Source organism: Halichoerus grypus, chromosome 11 (genome assembly GCF_964656455.1).
Source record: "Halichoerus grypus chromosome 11, mHalGry1.hap1.1, whole genome shotgun sequence".
In the NCBI taxonomy this organism is placed as follows: domain Eukaryota; kingdom Metazoa; phylum Chordata; class Mammalia; order Carnivora; family Phocidae; genus Halichoerus; species Halichoerus grypus.
Window position 1 is genome coordinate 9,025,199 of NC_135722.1, and position 13,536 is coordinate 9,038,734.

Here is a 13,536-nt window from a genome sequence, read left to right on the forward strand (position 1 = left end):
AACTCCCCGGAGAGGATGAGCAGGTCAAAGACCACGCACATTTCTATGGCTCCTGATCAACACTGCCAGAGAACATTCCAATCGCTTGCGCTCAGGGACCCCATCGAGAGCTTGCTACATTCCGCCCACGGGCTTCAGGGCCGCACCACCCTTCTTCCCCACCGCCGCCGGGCGGCCCAGCTTCGGGGGCGCCTCCGGGTCCGCGACTCCGACGCGCCACCGCCCACGCCCGCGGGCGCGGGGCCCAGGCGGCCGCCAGGCCTGTGTCTTCTGGCTCTCGGCGGCCCCCGTCCACGCCCGCCTCCACGTGACCCAAACAGATCCGGGCACTTCCGCTTCCCCTGGGCTTTCTTCTCGTCAGTGTCGGCTGCGGGTCCGGCGCCGGGTGAGTGAGAGAGCGCCCAGCTGGGGCGTCGGGGGCGGGACCGCGCGCGGCCCGGGGGCACCCCGCGCTGACCCCCGCCCCTGCGCCCTCCTTCTCGCCCTCCCCCAGGTCCCCGCGGAAGCGGCGGTGGCGGCGCCATGGCGGAGCTGACGGCTCTGGAGAGTCTCATCGAGATGGGCTTCCCCAGGGGACGCGCGTAAGGCAGCCCCCCAAACCCTGGCCCGCGGGGATCGCGGGCCTGTCTGGCCTTTCCCCCAGCCTGGCCTCAGGCTCCACGCCCCAGCCTGACCAGCACCATGGCTCGCGGGCGCTATTCACGGTGTTTCTGCCCCCAGGGAGAAGGCTCTGGCCCTCACAGGGAACCAGGGCATCGAGGCTGCGATGGACTGGTGAGCGCTCAGACCGGGTGGCAGGGGGCCTGGGGGGCTGCTGGCAGGGGCAGCGTCAGTGTTAAGCTCCCTCCCGACTTTCCCTGCCAGGTTGATGGAGCACGAAGACGACCCCGATGTAGACGAGCCGCTCGCGACCCCTCTCGGACATGTCCTGGGAAGGGAACCCACCTCCTCGGAGCAAGGTGGCCCTGAAGGTCCTGACTGAGGGACAGTGTGATTATTCACGTGCGCTCGAGGAGGATGAACGGGCAATAATACTGATTGCTTGTTTGTAGGACCCGGCTCTGCGGCCGGAGAAGGCAAACCCACTTTGAGTGAAGAGGAGAGACAGGAACAGACTAAGAGGTATAGTAAGGAACAGTGTCACGTTTCTGAGGGTCACCTTCCACCTGTCCACAGTACACAAGTCTGATTAAAGAACCTGGATCTTAACACTTTCCCTCTGTCCTGCCTTGGCAGTTTCCTTTCTGTTTCTTTCATCTCTCTTTGGACACGTGTTCCCGCATTTCATTTTGTCTTTTATTTTATTTTTTTTATTTGACAGAGAGAGACACAGTGAGAGAGGGAACACAAGCAGGGGGAGTGGGAGAGGGAGAAGCAGGCTCCCTGTGGAGCAGGGAACCAGGTGTGGGGCTCGATTCCAGGACCCTGGGATCATGACCTGAGCCGAAGGCAGACGCTTAATGACTGAGCCACCCAGGCGCCCCTCCGCATTTCATTTTGAATCCTGGTTATAAACTCACCTTCTCGATCTATGTCCATTTCTTTTGAGCTCCTTCTTTTCTGCAACACAGGATGTTGGAGCTGGTGGCCCAGAAGCAGCGGGAGCGGGAAGAAAGAGAGGAGCGAGAGGCTTTGGAACGGGAACGGCAGCGCAGGAAACAAGGGCAGGAGTTGTCAGCTGCTCGACAGCGGCTTCAGGAAGATGAGATGCGCCGGGCTGCTGAGGAGCGGAGGAGGGAAAAGGCTGAAGAGTTAGCAGCCAGGTCTGGGTGATGGGGATGTTGGATAATAGAGGAGGTGGGAAGCTAGGTTTGCTTTGTCAACGTCTGACCTACTTTCTTCCTGTCTGCATTCCAGACAGAGAGTCCGAGAAAAGATTGAAAGAGACAAAGCAGAGAGAGCCAAGAAGGTAGGTGATTGGGAAGACACTGGAGTAAGGAAGTAGGTGGGCTAGTAAAAAAAAAAAGAAAAAAAAAAATTCCCTTTTCTAGCTTCAGAGGGAAAGGATTGGCATACGATGTTCCTCTCAAGAGTGGGTGAGGGCCTGATCAGTGTTTTCCTTTATCTTCCAGTATGGTGGCAGTGTGGGTTCTCGGCCTTCACCAACAGAGCCAGGTCCTGTTCCCTCCTCTCCCAGCCAGGAGCCTCCCACCAAGCGGGAGTATGACCAGTGTCGCATACAGGTACTGATTCTAATTCCTGTCTTGCTTCTGGGACCCCTTCGCTGGCCTGTAAGACACCTGGCTCAGAGCTTTATTCAGTTGGGTTTTCTTTGCGAAACCTCTTCCGTCTTTGGAAATGACTTTTGAAATTCTATCTCCTCTACTCTTGGAAAGATATCAAATTTCTCTTGCCCTGGTCTTAATTTAAATCCATACCTCCCTTTTACGTCAGCAGTTACCTTTTTAGTTGTTCATGTTTTCATTTAGTTTATTACACAGCTATTTGCATGATGGGGTATTTAGGTATTTTTGTTACGATCTTATCCTTGTGTTTGTTAAAATGTGAGGAAGCTGGAGCCTCTCTTCACTGCTTAGTAAAGCAGAGAAGAAGTGGTTGTTCATCAGGGTGCTTCAGATAGTAATTACGCTGGTTCAGTCTCTCGAACAGGAAACAGAAGCCAACTTTGCAGCTCTTGTTTTCCTTACTTGGGCACCTCCTCAGGTTTGATGCTCCCAACACCGTACTTCTCGCTCGCCCTCCAGGTCAGGCTGCCAGATGGGACCTCACTGACGCAGACGTTCCGGGCTCGGGAACAGTTGGCAGCTGTGAGGCTGTATGTGGAGCTCCACCGGGGGGAAGAGCCTGGGGGAGACCAGGACCCTGTGCAGTTGCTCAGTGGCTTCCCCCGACGGGCCTTCTCAGAGGCTGACATGGAACGGCCTCTGCAGGAGCTGGGTATGACACCTGGGACCAGAAACAGGGCTTGCGGGGGTGAGGGGGATGCCTGAGAAAGGAAGGAATGCCAGAAGAGACTTTGTGGAGATGGAATGAGGCCAGAAATTTGGGGGGGCAAAAGGCAAGGATCTTTGTGGTCAAAGCTGTTTTCTTCCATCTTAGGACTTGTGCCTTCTGCTGTCCTCATTGTGGCCAAGAAATGTCCCAGCTGAGAGGCCTTTATCCCACCATCCCTCTCTGACCTCTTCATCTTTGATAAAGCACTGACATCTCCTTCCTAATAAATAGACCCTCTGAGTTCTGTATGTGCCTGACTCCTTCCTGAATGGCTGGGAGGGACAAAACTGAGGCAGGGGAAGAAGCCAAAGGGAAGGCATTTAGGATAGGCCCTATTTTTCATCTTAAGTTTCTTTTTTTTTTTTTTTAAGATTTTTTTTTCAGATGTTTTTCTCTTTTTTTTAAAGATTTTATTTTTGCGAGAGAGAGAATGAGCCTGGGGGAGGGGGGGTGGGAGGCGGAGAGAGAAGCGGGCAGTCCGATGCGGGACTCTATCCTAGGACCCTGGGATCACGACCTGAGCCGAAGGCAGACGCTTAACCAACTAAGCCACCCAGGCACCCCTTAAAGGGTAATTTTTTTAATGTAGCCATTCACAAATGGCCAGGGGAGCATTGCAGTGACCTTTACAACTGCATTTCCTCTTCACTAAAAAGTATTGAGTACTGAGGGCACCTGGGTGGCTCAGTTGGTTAGGCGACTGCCTTTGGCTCAGGTCATGATCCCGGAGTCCCGGGATCGAGTCCCGCATCGGGCTCCCTGCTCGGCGGGGAGTCTGCTTCTCCCTCTAACCCTACCCCCTCTTGCGCTCTCTCTCTCTCTCTCAAATAAATAAATAAAATCTTTAAAAAAAAAATAAAAAAATAAAAAGTATTGAGTACTTAATATGCACCACACAGTTTTAACTGCTGTATATGTATTAACTGAGATAAGAAGGCAATTATCTGGGAATAAGTACAAGTATCCCATTTTAGAGATTGGGACACCAAAGCACATGGCTTGCTGAAACCAACACAGGTAACCAACAGTAGAACCTGGACACACCTGGGGAAGTCCGACTCTAGGGCTCAGGCTCTCAGCCTCCAGGCTCCTGCATCATAGCCCGTCACTGTTGCTGATCAGCTCACCCTAATGTTCCCTCAAAGAGCTGCTAACCTTTTCCTTGTCATTCCCAGGCTAGGAAAAAGGCCACAAACCAAAGATCACACATAACAAATGTGTTTGGCTTAGGGCTTCACCATCAAGCAGCTGAAAACAGCACCAATGCTCCCATCTGGGTTTACACCTCAGTGTTACCAAGCTGTATTTACTGTTCTGGCTTTATTTAGATAAAAGAAGGCTTTTTTTTTTTTTTTCCTTCAATTGAAATCTTGCTTGGAACCACAGGATGTAAAATAGACAACAGCGGGCACCTGGGTGGCTCAGTTGGTTAAGGGTCCCACTCTTGGTTTCTGCTTAGGTAATGATATCGGCCTTGTGAGACTGAGCCCCCCTCCTCCCACCATCTGCACTGAGCAGAGTCCACTTATGACTCCCTCTCTTCCTCCCCACCAGGGTCTCTCAAATCTTTTTTTTTTCTTAATTAAAGATTTTATTTATTTATCAGAGAGCACAAGCAGGGGGAGCAGCAAGCAGAGGGAGAAGCGGGCTCCTTGCCGAGCAAGGAGCCCAATGTGGGGCTCCATCCCAGGACTCCGGGATCATGACCTGAGCTGAAGGCAGGCACTTAACCGAGCCACCCAGGCGTCCCTCAAATAAATTAAAAAAAAAAAAAGAGACAACAGGGAGTGAATTGGTTGACTTGGATGTGGGGTGTGACCCAAATGCCAGCTTTATTTCATTACTTCAGTGGCATCTACAAGAGATCCCATGACTGGATTCAGAGATTGTGAACTACTACCTTGAAATCCCTTGGAAGGGGAAACCATCCCCTACATTTATTGAAGGGCTGCTCTGTGCCAAGCAATGCACTTTACATTTCCAAGTTAGTCTTGTTACAACAACCTTCAAGATAATTACACCTTTTATGGAACAGGACTGAGGCTCAGAGAGGTTTTGTAATATGCAGGACTTTAATCAAGATCTGTCTGACTGAAAGCACGCTCCTTTCACTCCTAGCAAATTGGCCTCCAACAGTCCAGTATCCTCAGAAAGCATCATGGCACATGCTAAATGCTAGCAGCCCCTCTCCAACCTCACTCAAAGAACAGGAAACCCAAAGCGTCCTCCATGGGCATCTATTGCTACAAGATTTTCCAGGATAGTTTTGATTTCGAGAATGTCGCCTGGTTATCACCAAAAGTACACTCAAAACAGACCACATGCCCTGACTTGTGTTTTGAAAATGTGGTCGCTGCTGGGCAGTGGGAGCCACAGTCTTCCGCGTCCCCTGTACGGATCCCGAGAACACTCTAGACATAGGCGTCAGACCGCAGGGCTCACTGGACGGAGAAACGTGATTTCTTGGCTCCTTCAGTTCTCACATCCGACGCCCCGGCCCGCGACGTAGGACGTGAAAGCGCAGTCAGTGCAGCGTCTGCGGGTGGAGGGGGGACGTGCTCACCCCGCAGCGGCTCCCAGGGCCTCAGGGCGGCCTGGGCGCGGCATCCCGGGTCCGGACTCCCTACCCGGCCTACGACGGAGAAGCCGCGTCGGACTCCTGCGCGGGAGCGAGGTCCCAGCGCCCACGAGGGAGGTCCGGGCTCACGCTGACCTCCCGCCGCCGCCGACCTTCCAGTTCTTCCTCCAGGCCACGTTCTCCTGCGTGGCCGCTGCCTCCTGCAGAGTGGCCAGCACTAACTCTTTGGTCCTCGCCGCCTCGTCCCTGCGCCGCGGGTCCTGCTCGGGCATCTCCTGCGAGCAGGAAGGGAGGTTCGTAGTCCTGACCCCCCCCGCCCAAGCCAGGGGCTCTCCATCCGCCCACCCCACCTCGCACCCCCAGTTACTCCCACCTTCAGCATCGCCTGCTTCTGCTGCTCTCCCGGGGTCACGAGGACAAAGAGCGCGGAGCCCACGCCAGCCCCCGCGCCCAGGAGGGCACCCACGATCAGCGCTTTGCGCAAGGTCTCCATGCCCGACCGCGCGCCCGGCGGGGCGCCCTCTGGAGCCTCCCGCTGCTTGGGAAGCCGGCCACGACGTCTCGCCGCCCCCCGCGCAGGCTAGAGCGGCGCGTAGAGGAAACCATAGAGAAGGGGCCCGGCTAGAGAGGGCCTGATCGGCCAAGGCCTCCGAATGTGGAGCGCCTGCGTCTTAAACGACCGGGTTTGGCTGGGAAGGTTGAGCGCGTCCCGAAGTGTTGGCCGCGAGGGCCGAGCCCCGGACCCACTGTCAGGAAATTCCAAGTGGGATTGCTAAGGGGAGCGTGCGTGTCAGAGTGCGTGTCAGCCTGGTTGCTGTGGGTTTTGCAGTTGCCCAGTTCCGAAATCCGCTAGGACTGTGCTCTGTAGTTTCCTACAATGATTTGTGCTTTTTCAGTACAGCACATACTGGACATCCAGATGCTTACACACATCAATCTACTGACCCCCTCCAAATTCCCTCAATTTATGAACAAAAACTCAAAGCCAAGTGTACTGGGTGAGGAACCCAGGTGCCAATAAATAAAATCTTTTAAAAAAAGAAAGTAGGGGCGCCTGGGTGGCTCAGTCGTTAAGCATCTGCCTTCGGCTCAGGTCATGATCCCGGGGTCCTAGGATCGAGCCCCGCATCGGGCTCCCTGCTCGGCGAGAAGCCTGCTTCTCCCTCTCCCACTCCCCCTGCTTGTGTTCCCTCTCTCGCTGTGTCTCTCTCTGTCAAATAAATAAATAAAATCTTAAAAAATAATAATAAAAAAAGAAAGTAAATTTGTTGTTTTTCTCATCATGGTATACCCTTGCACCCCCCACCCCCTGCCAATGAAAACTCTGAATTTGGAGTAACATACTGAATTCTAGTTTGGAGAAGAAAGCACCTTTTAGTTGGGTATCTCTGGGCAAGTCATTTAAGTTCTTTGTGCCCAGGGGGGATCTGGATCAGGAAATAGGGCTAATGACAGTATCTATCTCATAATTATAGGATAATTAAATGAGTTTATATATAAAGCATTTAAAACAGTTCCTGGCAGATAGTTAACACCATATGAATATTTGTTAAATAAGACACAAAGAAACATGTCAAATTAGGAGACCCAGTAAGCAAAGGAATCAGGAAATTCTAAGTTTGTTAGCAAAGCTCTTCACTCACAGGGCTTTCATCCAGATGCCCTTGTTGAATCTTATCCCTCCTGCCTTTCCCAGTGTCACCCAGGGAGTGAGGAGACATAAAGCTCCTATTCCACCTCTTGGGATTTTCCCCTCCCCTGGAAGGCCCATAATCTCCTAGCTTGTCATTCTCTTCTCAGAAGTGATTAAGGGGCCAGGCTCCAAAGATTAAAGGAGCAGTCTGTGGAGGGTACTGAGCAGGGGTACTCCACTTTGAGTTCAACCACTCTGTACTCTAAGAATTAGCACCCATGGCCCTTGTGCCAGGGAGCAGTGAGGATGGCCCTTGGCCTAGAGATAGCCCAGGCTCCTCCCAGCACCCGGAAAGTCCTCAGCTGACCAACCCTCTGTGGATGGACGGAGGAGAAATTGTCAGGGTTGAAGGCCACCAGGATGTTCAGGTTAGTACTTCTCCACCCTGTGTCCGGCTGCTGGCTCATCCTCCAACTTGGTCCAAGCACCCTGCTATCCCGATTCAGGTTGTCTCTCAAAAGACCCACCTGCCCTCCATTGTGGTGGAAGCCTCTGAGGTGAGTGAAGACAGCGGGGAGCTTGGTTGGCCGCATGAGGAGCTGCTGCTGCTCACCGATGAGGAAGAGGAGGCCGAGGTGTTCTTCCAGGACCAAAGTGAAGAGCCAGGTGAGGGAGGCAGCTGCTTCAGCGGGGCCATTGTGACCTGGATGTTCTGGGCAGGACTGAGATAGGAACCTCAGCTGTATCCCCCGCGCCAAGCAATACAAGCATACAGTAGGTGCTTAGTAAATGTAGTGGGGAAAAAAGTAGAGGTGGAGAGAAAAGTCAAGGTGTCTGGCAAAGTTGAACTTCAGAGGGAAGTTCAGAGGTCAGATGGGTCTGAGGGTGATGCCTTTTAATTATTCTTAATGTTTTAAAATATTCACATTGTTTGGGGAGCCTGGGTGGCTCAGTCGGTTAAGCGTCTGCCTTCAGCTCATGATCCCAGGATCCTGGGATCGAGTTCCGCATCGGGCTCCTTACTCAGTGGGGAGCCTGCTTCTCCCCTGCCTGCCGCTCCCCCTGCTTGTGCTTGCTCTCTCCCTCTGTGTGTGTCAAATAAATAAATAAATAAAATCTTTAAAAAAAAAAATTCATTGTTGTGGGGGAAAAAAGGTAATAAAATCATCCCAAATCAACTACCCAGAGATAAGTTACATTTTGGATGCCTTTTCTTCCAGACTTTTCCCCATGTCTGATACTGTTCTAGAAGCTTATTTATTAGCATTTACAGTGTGCTAAATGCTTTTATCTCATGATTTTCAGAACCCAGTGAGGGAGATCCTTTCATCCTCATGAGGAAACAGGCTGTGAAATTAGCCTTTTTTTTTTTTTTTTTTTAAGATTTTATTTATTTGTCAGAGAATGAGAGAAAGAGCACAAGCAGGGGGAGCGGAAGGCAGAGGGAAAAGCAGGCTCTCTGCTGAGCAAGGAGTCCGATGTGCAGCTCGATCCCAGGACCCTGGGATCATGACCTGAGCCCAAGGCCGACGCTTAACGGACTGAGCCACCCAGGCGTCTCAAAGTAGCCTTTTTTTTAAAAAAGATTTTTTATTTTATTTAGTTGACAGAGAGAGAGAGCACAAGCAAGGGGGATGGCAGAGGGAGAGGGAGAAGCAGACTCCCAGAAGCATCAGGGAGCCCGATGTGGGGCTCAATCCCAGGATCCTGGGATCATGACCTGAGCCAGATGCTTAAGGGACTGAGCCACCCAGGCACCCCTGAAATTAGCCTCTTAATTATAATTGCTGTATTACTTTTTTCAATAAGAAAAAAATACACAAATTTGTTTCATCTTTTAAAAAGTCAGTAATAGATCAGGAATACTTTTCATTCTTAATGGGCTCTTCAACTCCTCTCTCCCCCAGGCTGGACTTGGAGCCCACTGGACCCCAGATCTCCCTTAAGAACCTTTAACCCAGAACTCAGCTGGGGGCAGGAACAGGGAGAACAAGAGGTCTCCTGGATTCCTGAGGATACAGAGTATCAGGAAGCCTCCAACCCCTGTCCTCTCTGGAACCCAGCAGCCAGCTCCCGTGTTTGTAGAAGCTGCTTTGTGGAATATTCACATCTCCTGCCTCCCAGGAGCTTTGAGGGTAAGTATTGTTCTGTCTCCCTCCACATTTCAGTGGTTTGTTATGAGGCCCTTCTATCGGTTCTTTCAGTCTTCTCCTTTTACAGGTGAGGACAAGAGGCTTAGGGGTGAGGCCACTGGCTCACACCAGTCAGTCAATACTGGGATTTGGATTAAGAACCCCTCTATTAAAAAACTCCTCAAACAGGGGCGCCTGGGTGGCTCAGTCAGTTAAGCACCCAACTCTTGGTTTTGGCTCAGGCCATGATCTCAGGGAAAAGCCCTGATTTGGGCTCCGCACTGGGCATGGAGATTGCTTGGGATTCTCCCTCTGCCTCTGCCCCTCCCCCTGCTCGCTCACTCTCTCTAGAATAAATAAATCTAAAAACAGACAAATCCCTAAACTCCTCAAACAAACAAACAAATAAAAAACCCCACAGAACTCCTGTGTTTTTAGGAGTTCCAGTCCGTTGGGGCTGGGGAATAAGCCACTGCACCTTCTCTACTCAGCACTCCGTCTTGTGCCTGGCATTGCTAAATGCTCCACGTTTCACCTATCATCATATGTAATCCCCTAACTCCGGGTATTATTCCTACCCTGCTGCCAGAGCATGAACTGGGGCACAGAAACATTCAATACTCTGTGCTCCCAGCTAATAAACTTGGAGGCCAGGCCTCAAATCCTTGCTTCCCAGCCATCTTACAAAGTTGAAAAGCTACCCAACAGGAAAATTCGGGTCAGGACTGAAGTCTTTAATGAGAGCCTTGAACCAAGTAAGCAAAGTAGGTGATGCCCCCGAAAGGGCCTAGCTCCTGCACAGTCACAGTCCAGCCTGGGGACCCTTGCTCCAGGCAGGTCAGCCGCACATCAGGGTCCTCATCTGAGAACTGAATCAGGGTCCCCTGGGGGCTTAGGACCCTGAGGCACTCTGACAGAAGCTGGTAAGCCCCGGGCAGACCACCTCGGGAAATAGCATCCCAGGTGCCCTTATCCAGCACTAGCTGGAAGGAGCCTGAGGAAGCCACTGGCTCCAGGTTCTGGGCATCAGCCTGCATGAAGTGGAGTCGGGAAGCAGGATGCCCAGGACAGAGGGGTGTTTGGCCTTGACCACCTTCCAGGAGATTCTTCATGTGGGCAACAGCCACAGGAGAGAAGTCCACCCCCAGCACATCCACGGGATGTGGGCACTTGGTGTAGAGGCCTGTACACAGGCTGGAGGTCCCACAGCCCACGTCCAACACCCTCGGTGGGCAGGCAGCCCGTGCCTCCTGCAGCAGCGGAAGTAGCAACCCCTGGGCTTCCTCATACCCAAAGAACCAGTCGAACGTGGGGACGCTGCCCCTACGGGCATCGGCATGGAGCTTATCCCAGAGGCGACGGTCGGCCAGGCAGCTACCAGCCAGGGAGCCTGTGGACACGAGTGGAGTACGTGTGTCACCCAGCGCCCAAGTTCCATCAAAATGCTGCAGAAACGGTGCTATGTACCCTGGGGTTTGAAGAATCACAATTTCAGGGACTAGACTCCCAGGTCACTAAGAACCCTCCCTCCCACTCTGTCCACCTTCCCTACCCGCCAAAGCGCGGCGCGCCCCAGCCGCCAGGGTCGCCACGTGGAGGGTTCGGCGCAGCGCGGCCATCTGGAAATCCCCGCAAGGTCGGCCAGAGAACCTTCCGCGAAATGTCGCCCGCACTCCCGCAGGAGCCTGAGGTCCAAGAGAAAAGCTGCAAATTCCGCTTTGTGGAATAACGCTTACAGCCTCCCTAACAACAACCTCGGAAAAAAGAACGCGGACACACACCTACTAGGGTAGGAACGGCCTTTATTGTTTGCAACGGGCAGTGAAAGAGGAGGGCACACGACAGCTCCGGCTCCAGGGACGGTTCCAAGGACCTGAAATCAAAGGAGAAGGCTAAATTAGCACACCAGAGAGGAGCCTGCAGAGCCTTGGTTCCGTCACGCTTCCTGGAGCCCGTGTCCCGGCGTTTGAGGATAGAACCGGCGGACTAGAAGCCGCGGGCACCGAAGACATGACGCCGAGGGGGCCGGAGCCCTTTCCCTCTGCCTCCGTACATTACGGGGACCGGGACCGCACACCCGACCGCCGCCAAGAAAAGGAGGGTGCGCAGGCCTCGCCCAGAACCCCCACCCTCGCACCCAGCTCCGCAACCCGACCACGTACCTCCCCGAACGCCGTCCCGCGAAAGACACGTAACGACGCCGAGCGCCTTTATAGAGCCCTCAGGACCCGCCCCCGAGCTGCGATTGGCTCGCGGAGGCTGAGGGGCGGGGCCGGCACTGACGCTGCGCAGAGCCAAGACGCGGTGGTGGAGCCAACATGGGCGCTCCCGGCGGAAAGATCAACCGGCCGCGAACGGTGACTGTGTGGGCGCCCCGACTTTGTTTCCCCATGCGTCCTGGAGCCCCCTAATCTCGCCAGAGATGGGAATCTATGGGCTGGAGTCGCCGGGTGCGGGGTCCCGGGTCGCGGCTTCCGTCTGATTAGCATCTTCCTCCCCCTTAGGAGCTGAAGAAGAAGCTGTTCAAGCGACGGCGGGTGTTGAGCCGGGAGAGGCGACTGAAGCACCGGGTGATCGGGGCTGTGATAGACGAAGGGCTGATCACGCGGCACCACCTGAAGAAGCGGGCGTGAGTGCCAGACCCTCTTCGCTTTGCTCCTCCCCACCGAGTCCCCTTTCTCCTTCCTGCCGAGCTCCACCGCAAGTATCCCCTCTGCTTTCCGTGCGCACTGACTTTTGTATAAGCAGCGTTTGTGCCCACACTTCGCTATCCTGTCACAGGACCGGTAGCTCACAACCTCTCTGGGTCTTGGACCCCACTGAGAATGTAAGAACTGTCGACTCACCCACCTCCCCAAGTACCATTGTACGTCCACACAGATTTTTATAAATAAATTTAAAGCACACACAGGACGCCTGGGTGGCTCAGTCGGTTAAGCGTTTGCCTTCACCTCAGGTCATGATCCCAGGGTCCTGGAATCGAGTCCTGTATCCGGCTCCTGGGATCAAGTCCTGCTCCATGCGAGAGAGCATGGGGGGGGGGCGGAGAGTCAGAGGGACTCCCCCAGAGACCTTTTCAGTAGCCAGAATCAACCTACCTTGGTTCAGGTTAAACTGGATATCTTTGCTCCTACCGACCCTTCAGGTCCAGTGCACGTGCCAACATTACTCTCTCTGGGAAGAAGCGCAGAAAGCTCCTCCAGCAGATCCGGCTGGCCCAGAAAGAGAAAGCAGCCATGGAAGGTGAGGCCGGGGCGCAGAGGTGGGGTAAGGGGGCAGCCTGGATTCGTTGGGGTTCTTTAATGCTTCCTCTTTCCTTTTGGTCAGTGGAAGCCCCCACAAGGCCAGTCAGGACTAGTGAACCACGGCCCAAGCGGCAAAAGAAGACAAAAGCCTCCCAGGATGTAGACATGGAGGACCTCGAAGATAACTGAATCTCTCACCCCTTCCACCAGAAGATTCTCAGCTGGAGCTAGAAGGACTCTGGTTGTTTCAGAGGACTTTGGAGAAAGCATTGCCCCTTTTCATTCTCCTCAGACTCCTCTTCCTTGACGGCCTAGTGACCTGCCCCAGAGGGATGTGTTGAGAGGAAGAGGGTGGAGAAAAAAGACTGGAGAATGGGGCTCCCTCGCAGTCAGCTCCACTTTTAATAAAGCCCTAGAGTTCTCACGGAGAGGCGTGTGATTTAATGTGGGACCGGGAATGGGCCACGGGAATTGGGCTATGGGTGTGGAAACAAGACAATTAAGACCCGGGAGCTCACTTGAACTAAGGCAATGAGAAGCCAGGCTCTATGATGATCCTATCTCCCTAGTGGGTGACACTCCCAACTCTCCACTTCTGACAAAAATACAGCTTATTGCAGAGATGGTAGAGGAGATAAGGGTCCTGATATCAGCTCTGCCACTGCCTTGTGTGACCAGAGGGGGCAAGGCACTTTATGTTATGTTTGTCTCCACTTCCTTTGCTGGATTTTATAAATATATAATTTATTTTTAAAGATTTATTTATTTTAGAGAGAGTTTGTGGGGTGGGGGGGCAGAGGGAGAGGGGAAGCCAACTCCCTGCTGAGTACAGAGCCCTACAGGGGCTCCATCTCACAACCCTGAGATCAACTCTAAGATCATGACCTGAGTGGAAACCAGGAGTTGGGTGCTTAACTGACTGAGCCACCAGGCACCCCTACTGGATTATTTATTTATTTATTTATTTTTAAAGATTTTATTTATTTATTTGAC

The 13,536-nt window shown here is 53.2% G+C and overlaps 5 protein-coding genes and 1 non-coding gene across 8 annotated transcripts; 3 read left to right on the plus strand and 3 right to left on the minus strand.

The window, feature by feature from the left end:
• Positions 1 to 119: 119 nt before the first annotated feature.
• UBXN1 (UBX domain protein 1) lies at positions 120 to 3,203 on the plus strand. 2 transcript variants are annotated; one of them, XM_036122198.2, is made up of 10 exons: positions 120 to 385; positions 494 to 581; positions 721 to 774; positions 865 to 959; positions 1,053 to 1,122; positions 1,572 to 1,763; positions 1,858 to 1,909; positions 2,073 to 2,183; positions 2,706 to 2,898; positions 3,061 to 3,203. In XM_036122198.2, exons 2-10 carry the CDS (start codon positions 523 to 525, stop codon positions 3,108 to 3,110), a joined length of 876 nt encoding a protein of 291 aa, XP_035978091.1. In that variant the 5' UTR covers positions 120 to 385; positions 494 to 522; the 3' UTR covers positions 3,111 to 3,203. The 2 variants fall into 2 exon arrangements, with proteins under 2 accessions (XP_035978091.1, XP_035978090.1); XM_036122197.2 differs by having other exon boundaries at positions 121 to 385; positions 865 to 971.
• Positions 3,204 to 4,747: 1,544 nt separating this feature from the next.
• UQCC3 (ubiquinol-cytochrome c reductase complex assembly factor 3) lies at positions 4,748 to 6,114 on the minus strand. The gene is made up of 2 exons (XM_036122212.2): positions 5,907 to 6,114; positions 4,748 to 5,808 (listed from the first exon to the last, which is right to left on the minus strand). The coding sequence occupies exons 1-2, from the start codon at positions 6,024 to 6,026 to the stop codon at positions 5,659 to 5,661; spliced, it is 270 nt and encodes an 89-aa protein (XP_035978105.1). The 5' UTR covers positions 6,027 to 6,114; the 3' UTR covers positions 4,748 to 5,658.
• A 419-nt stretch (positions 6,115 to 6,533) lies between these two features.
• On the plus strand, positions 6,534 to 12,705 carry LBHD1 (LBH domain containing 1). The gene is made up of 5 exons (XM_078057895.1): positions 6,534 to 7,832; positions 9,074 to 11,663; positions 11,803 to 11,998; positions 12,444 to 12,541; positions 12,626 to 12,705. The coding sequence occupies exons 1-2, from the start codon at positions 7,445 to 7,447 to the stop codon at positions 9,388 to 9,390; spliced, it is 705 nt and encodes a 234-aa protein (XP_077914021.1). The 5' UTR covers positions 6,534 to 7,444; the 3' UTR covers positions 9,391 to 11,663; positions 11,803 to 11,998; positions 12,444 to 12,541; positions 12,626 to 12,705.
• On the minus strand, positions 10,018 to 10,976 carry CSKMT (citrate synthase lysine methyltransferase). 2 transcript variants are annotated; one of them, XM_036122201.2, is made up of 2 exons: positions 10,851 to 10,976; positions 10,018 to 10,688 (listed from the first exon to the last, which is right to left on the minus strand). In XM_036122201.2, exons 1-2 carry the CDS (start codon positions 10,915 to 10,917, stop codon positions 10,033 to 10,035), a joined length of 723 nt encoding a protein of 240 aa, XP_035978094.1. In that variant the 5' UTR covers positions 10,918 to 10,976; the 3' UTR covers positions 10,018 to 10,032. The 2 variants fall into 2 exon arrangements, with proteins under 2 accessions (XP_035978094.1, XP_035978092.1); XM_036122199.2 differs by having other exon boundaries at positions 10,018 to 10,766; positions 10,851 to 10,974.
• On the minus strand, positions 11,251 to 11,399 carry LOC118554589 (small nucleolar RNA SNORA57). Its single transcript, XR_004926538.1, has one exon. It is a non-coding gene; the product is annotated as a small nucleolar RNA SNORA57 (small nucleolar RNA).
• On the plus strand, positions 11,538 to 12,971 carry C11H11orf98 (chromosome 11 C11orf98 homolog). Its single transcript, XM_036122211.1, has 4 exons — positions 11,538 to 11,655; positions 11,803 to 11,927; positions 12,444 to 12,541; positions 12,626 to 12,971. Exons 1-4 carry the CDS (start codon positions 11,617 to 11,619, stop codon positions 12,730 to 12,732), a joined length of 369 nt encoding a protein of 122 aa, XP_035978104.1. The 5' UTR covers positions 11,538 to 11,616; the 3' UTR covers positions 12,733 to 12,971.
• Positions 12,972 to 13,536: the final 565 nt, after the last annotated feature.

Bases quoted from the DNA above. Each gene is read 5' to 3' on its own strand.
- LBHD1 (XM_078057895.1), top strand. From the start codon at position 7,445: ATGGCCCTTGTGCCAGGGAGCAGTGAGGATGGCCCTTGGCCTAGAGAT. The intron at 7,833-9,073 runs GTGAGGGAGGCA...TCTCTCCCCCAG, and splicing joins GGACCAAAGTGAAGAGCCAG to GCTGGACTTGGAGCCCACTG.
- UBXN1 (XM_036122197.2), top strand. From the start codon at position 523: ATGGCGGAGCTGACGGCTCTGGAGAGTCTCATCGAGATGGGCTTCCCC. The intron at 2,184-2,705 runs GTACTGATTCTA...CTCGCCCTCCAG, and splicing joins ATGACCAGTGTCGCATACAG to GTCAGGCTGCCAGATGGGAC. The intron at 2,899-3,060 runs GTATGACACCTG...CTTCCATCTTAG, and splicing joins ACGGCCTCTGCAGGAGCTGG to GACTTGTGCCTTCTGCTGTC.
- C11H11orf98 (XM_036122211.1), top strand. From the start codon at position 11,617: ATGGGCGCTCCCGGCGGAAAGATCAACCGGCCGCGAACG. The intron at 11,928-12,443 runs GTGAGTGCCAGA...CCGACCCTTCAG, and splicing joins CACCACCTGAAGAAGCGGGC to GTCCAGTGCACGTGCCAACA. The intron at 12,542-12,625 runs GTGAGGCCGGGG...CCTTTTGGTCAG, and splicing joins AGAGAAAGCAGCCATGGAAG to TGGAAGCCCCCACAAGGCCA.
- UQCC3 (XM_036122212.2), bottom strand. From the start codon at position 6,026: ATGGAGACCTTGCGCAAAGCGCTGATCGTGGGTGCCCTCCTGGGCGCG. The intron at 5,809-5,906 runs GTGGGAGTAACT...TCCTGCTCGCAG, and splicing joins AGAAGCAGGCGATGCTGAAG to GAGATGCCCGAGCAGGACCC.
- CSKMT (XM_036122199.2), bottom strand. From the start codon at position 10,917: ATGGCCGCGCTGCGCCGAACCCTCCACGTGGCGACCCTGGCGGCTGGG. The intron at 10,767-10,850 runs GTAGGGAAGGTG...TTCAAACCCCAG, and splicing joins GGCGCGCCGCGCTTTGGCGG to GGTACATAGCACCGTTTCTG.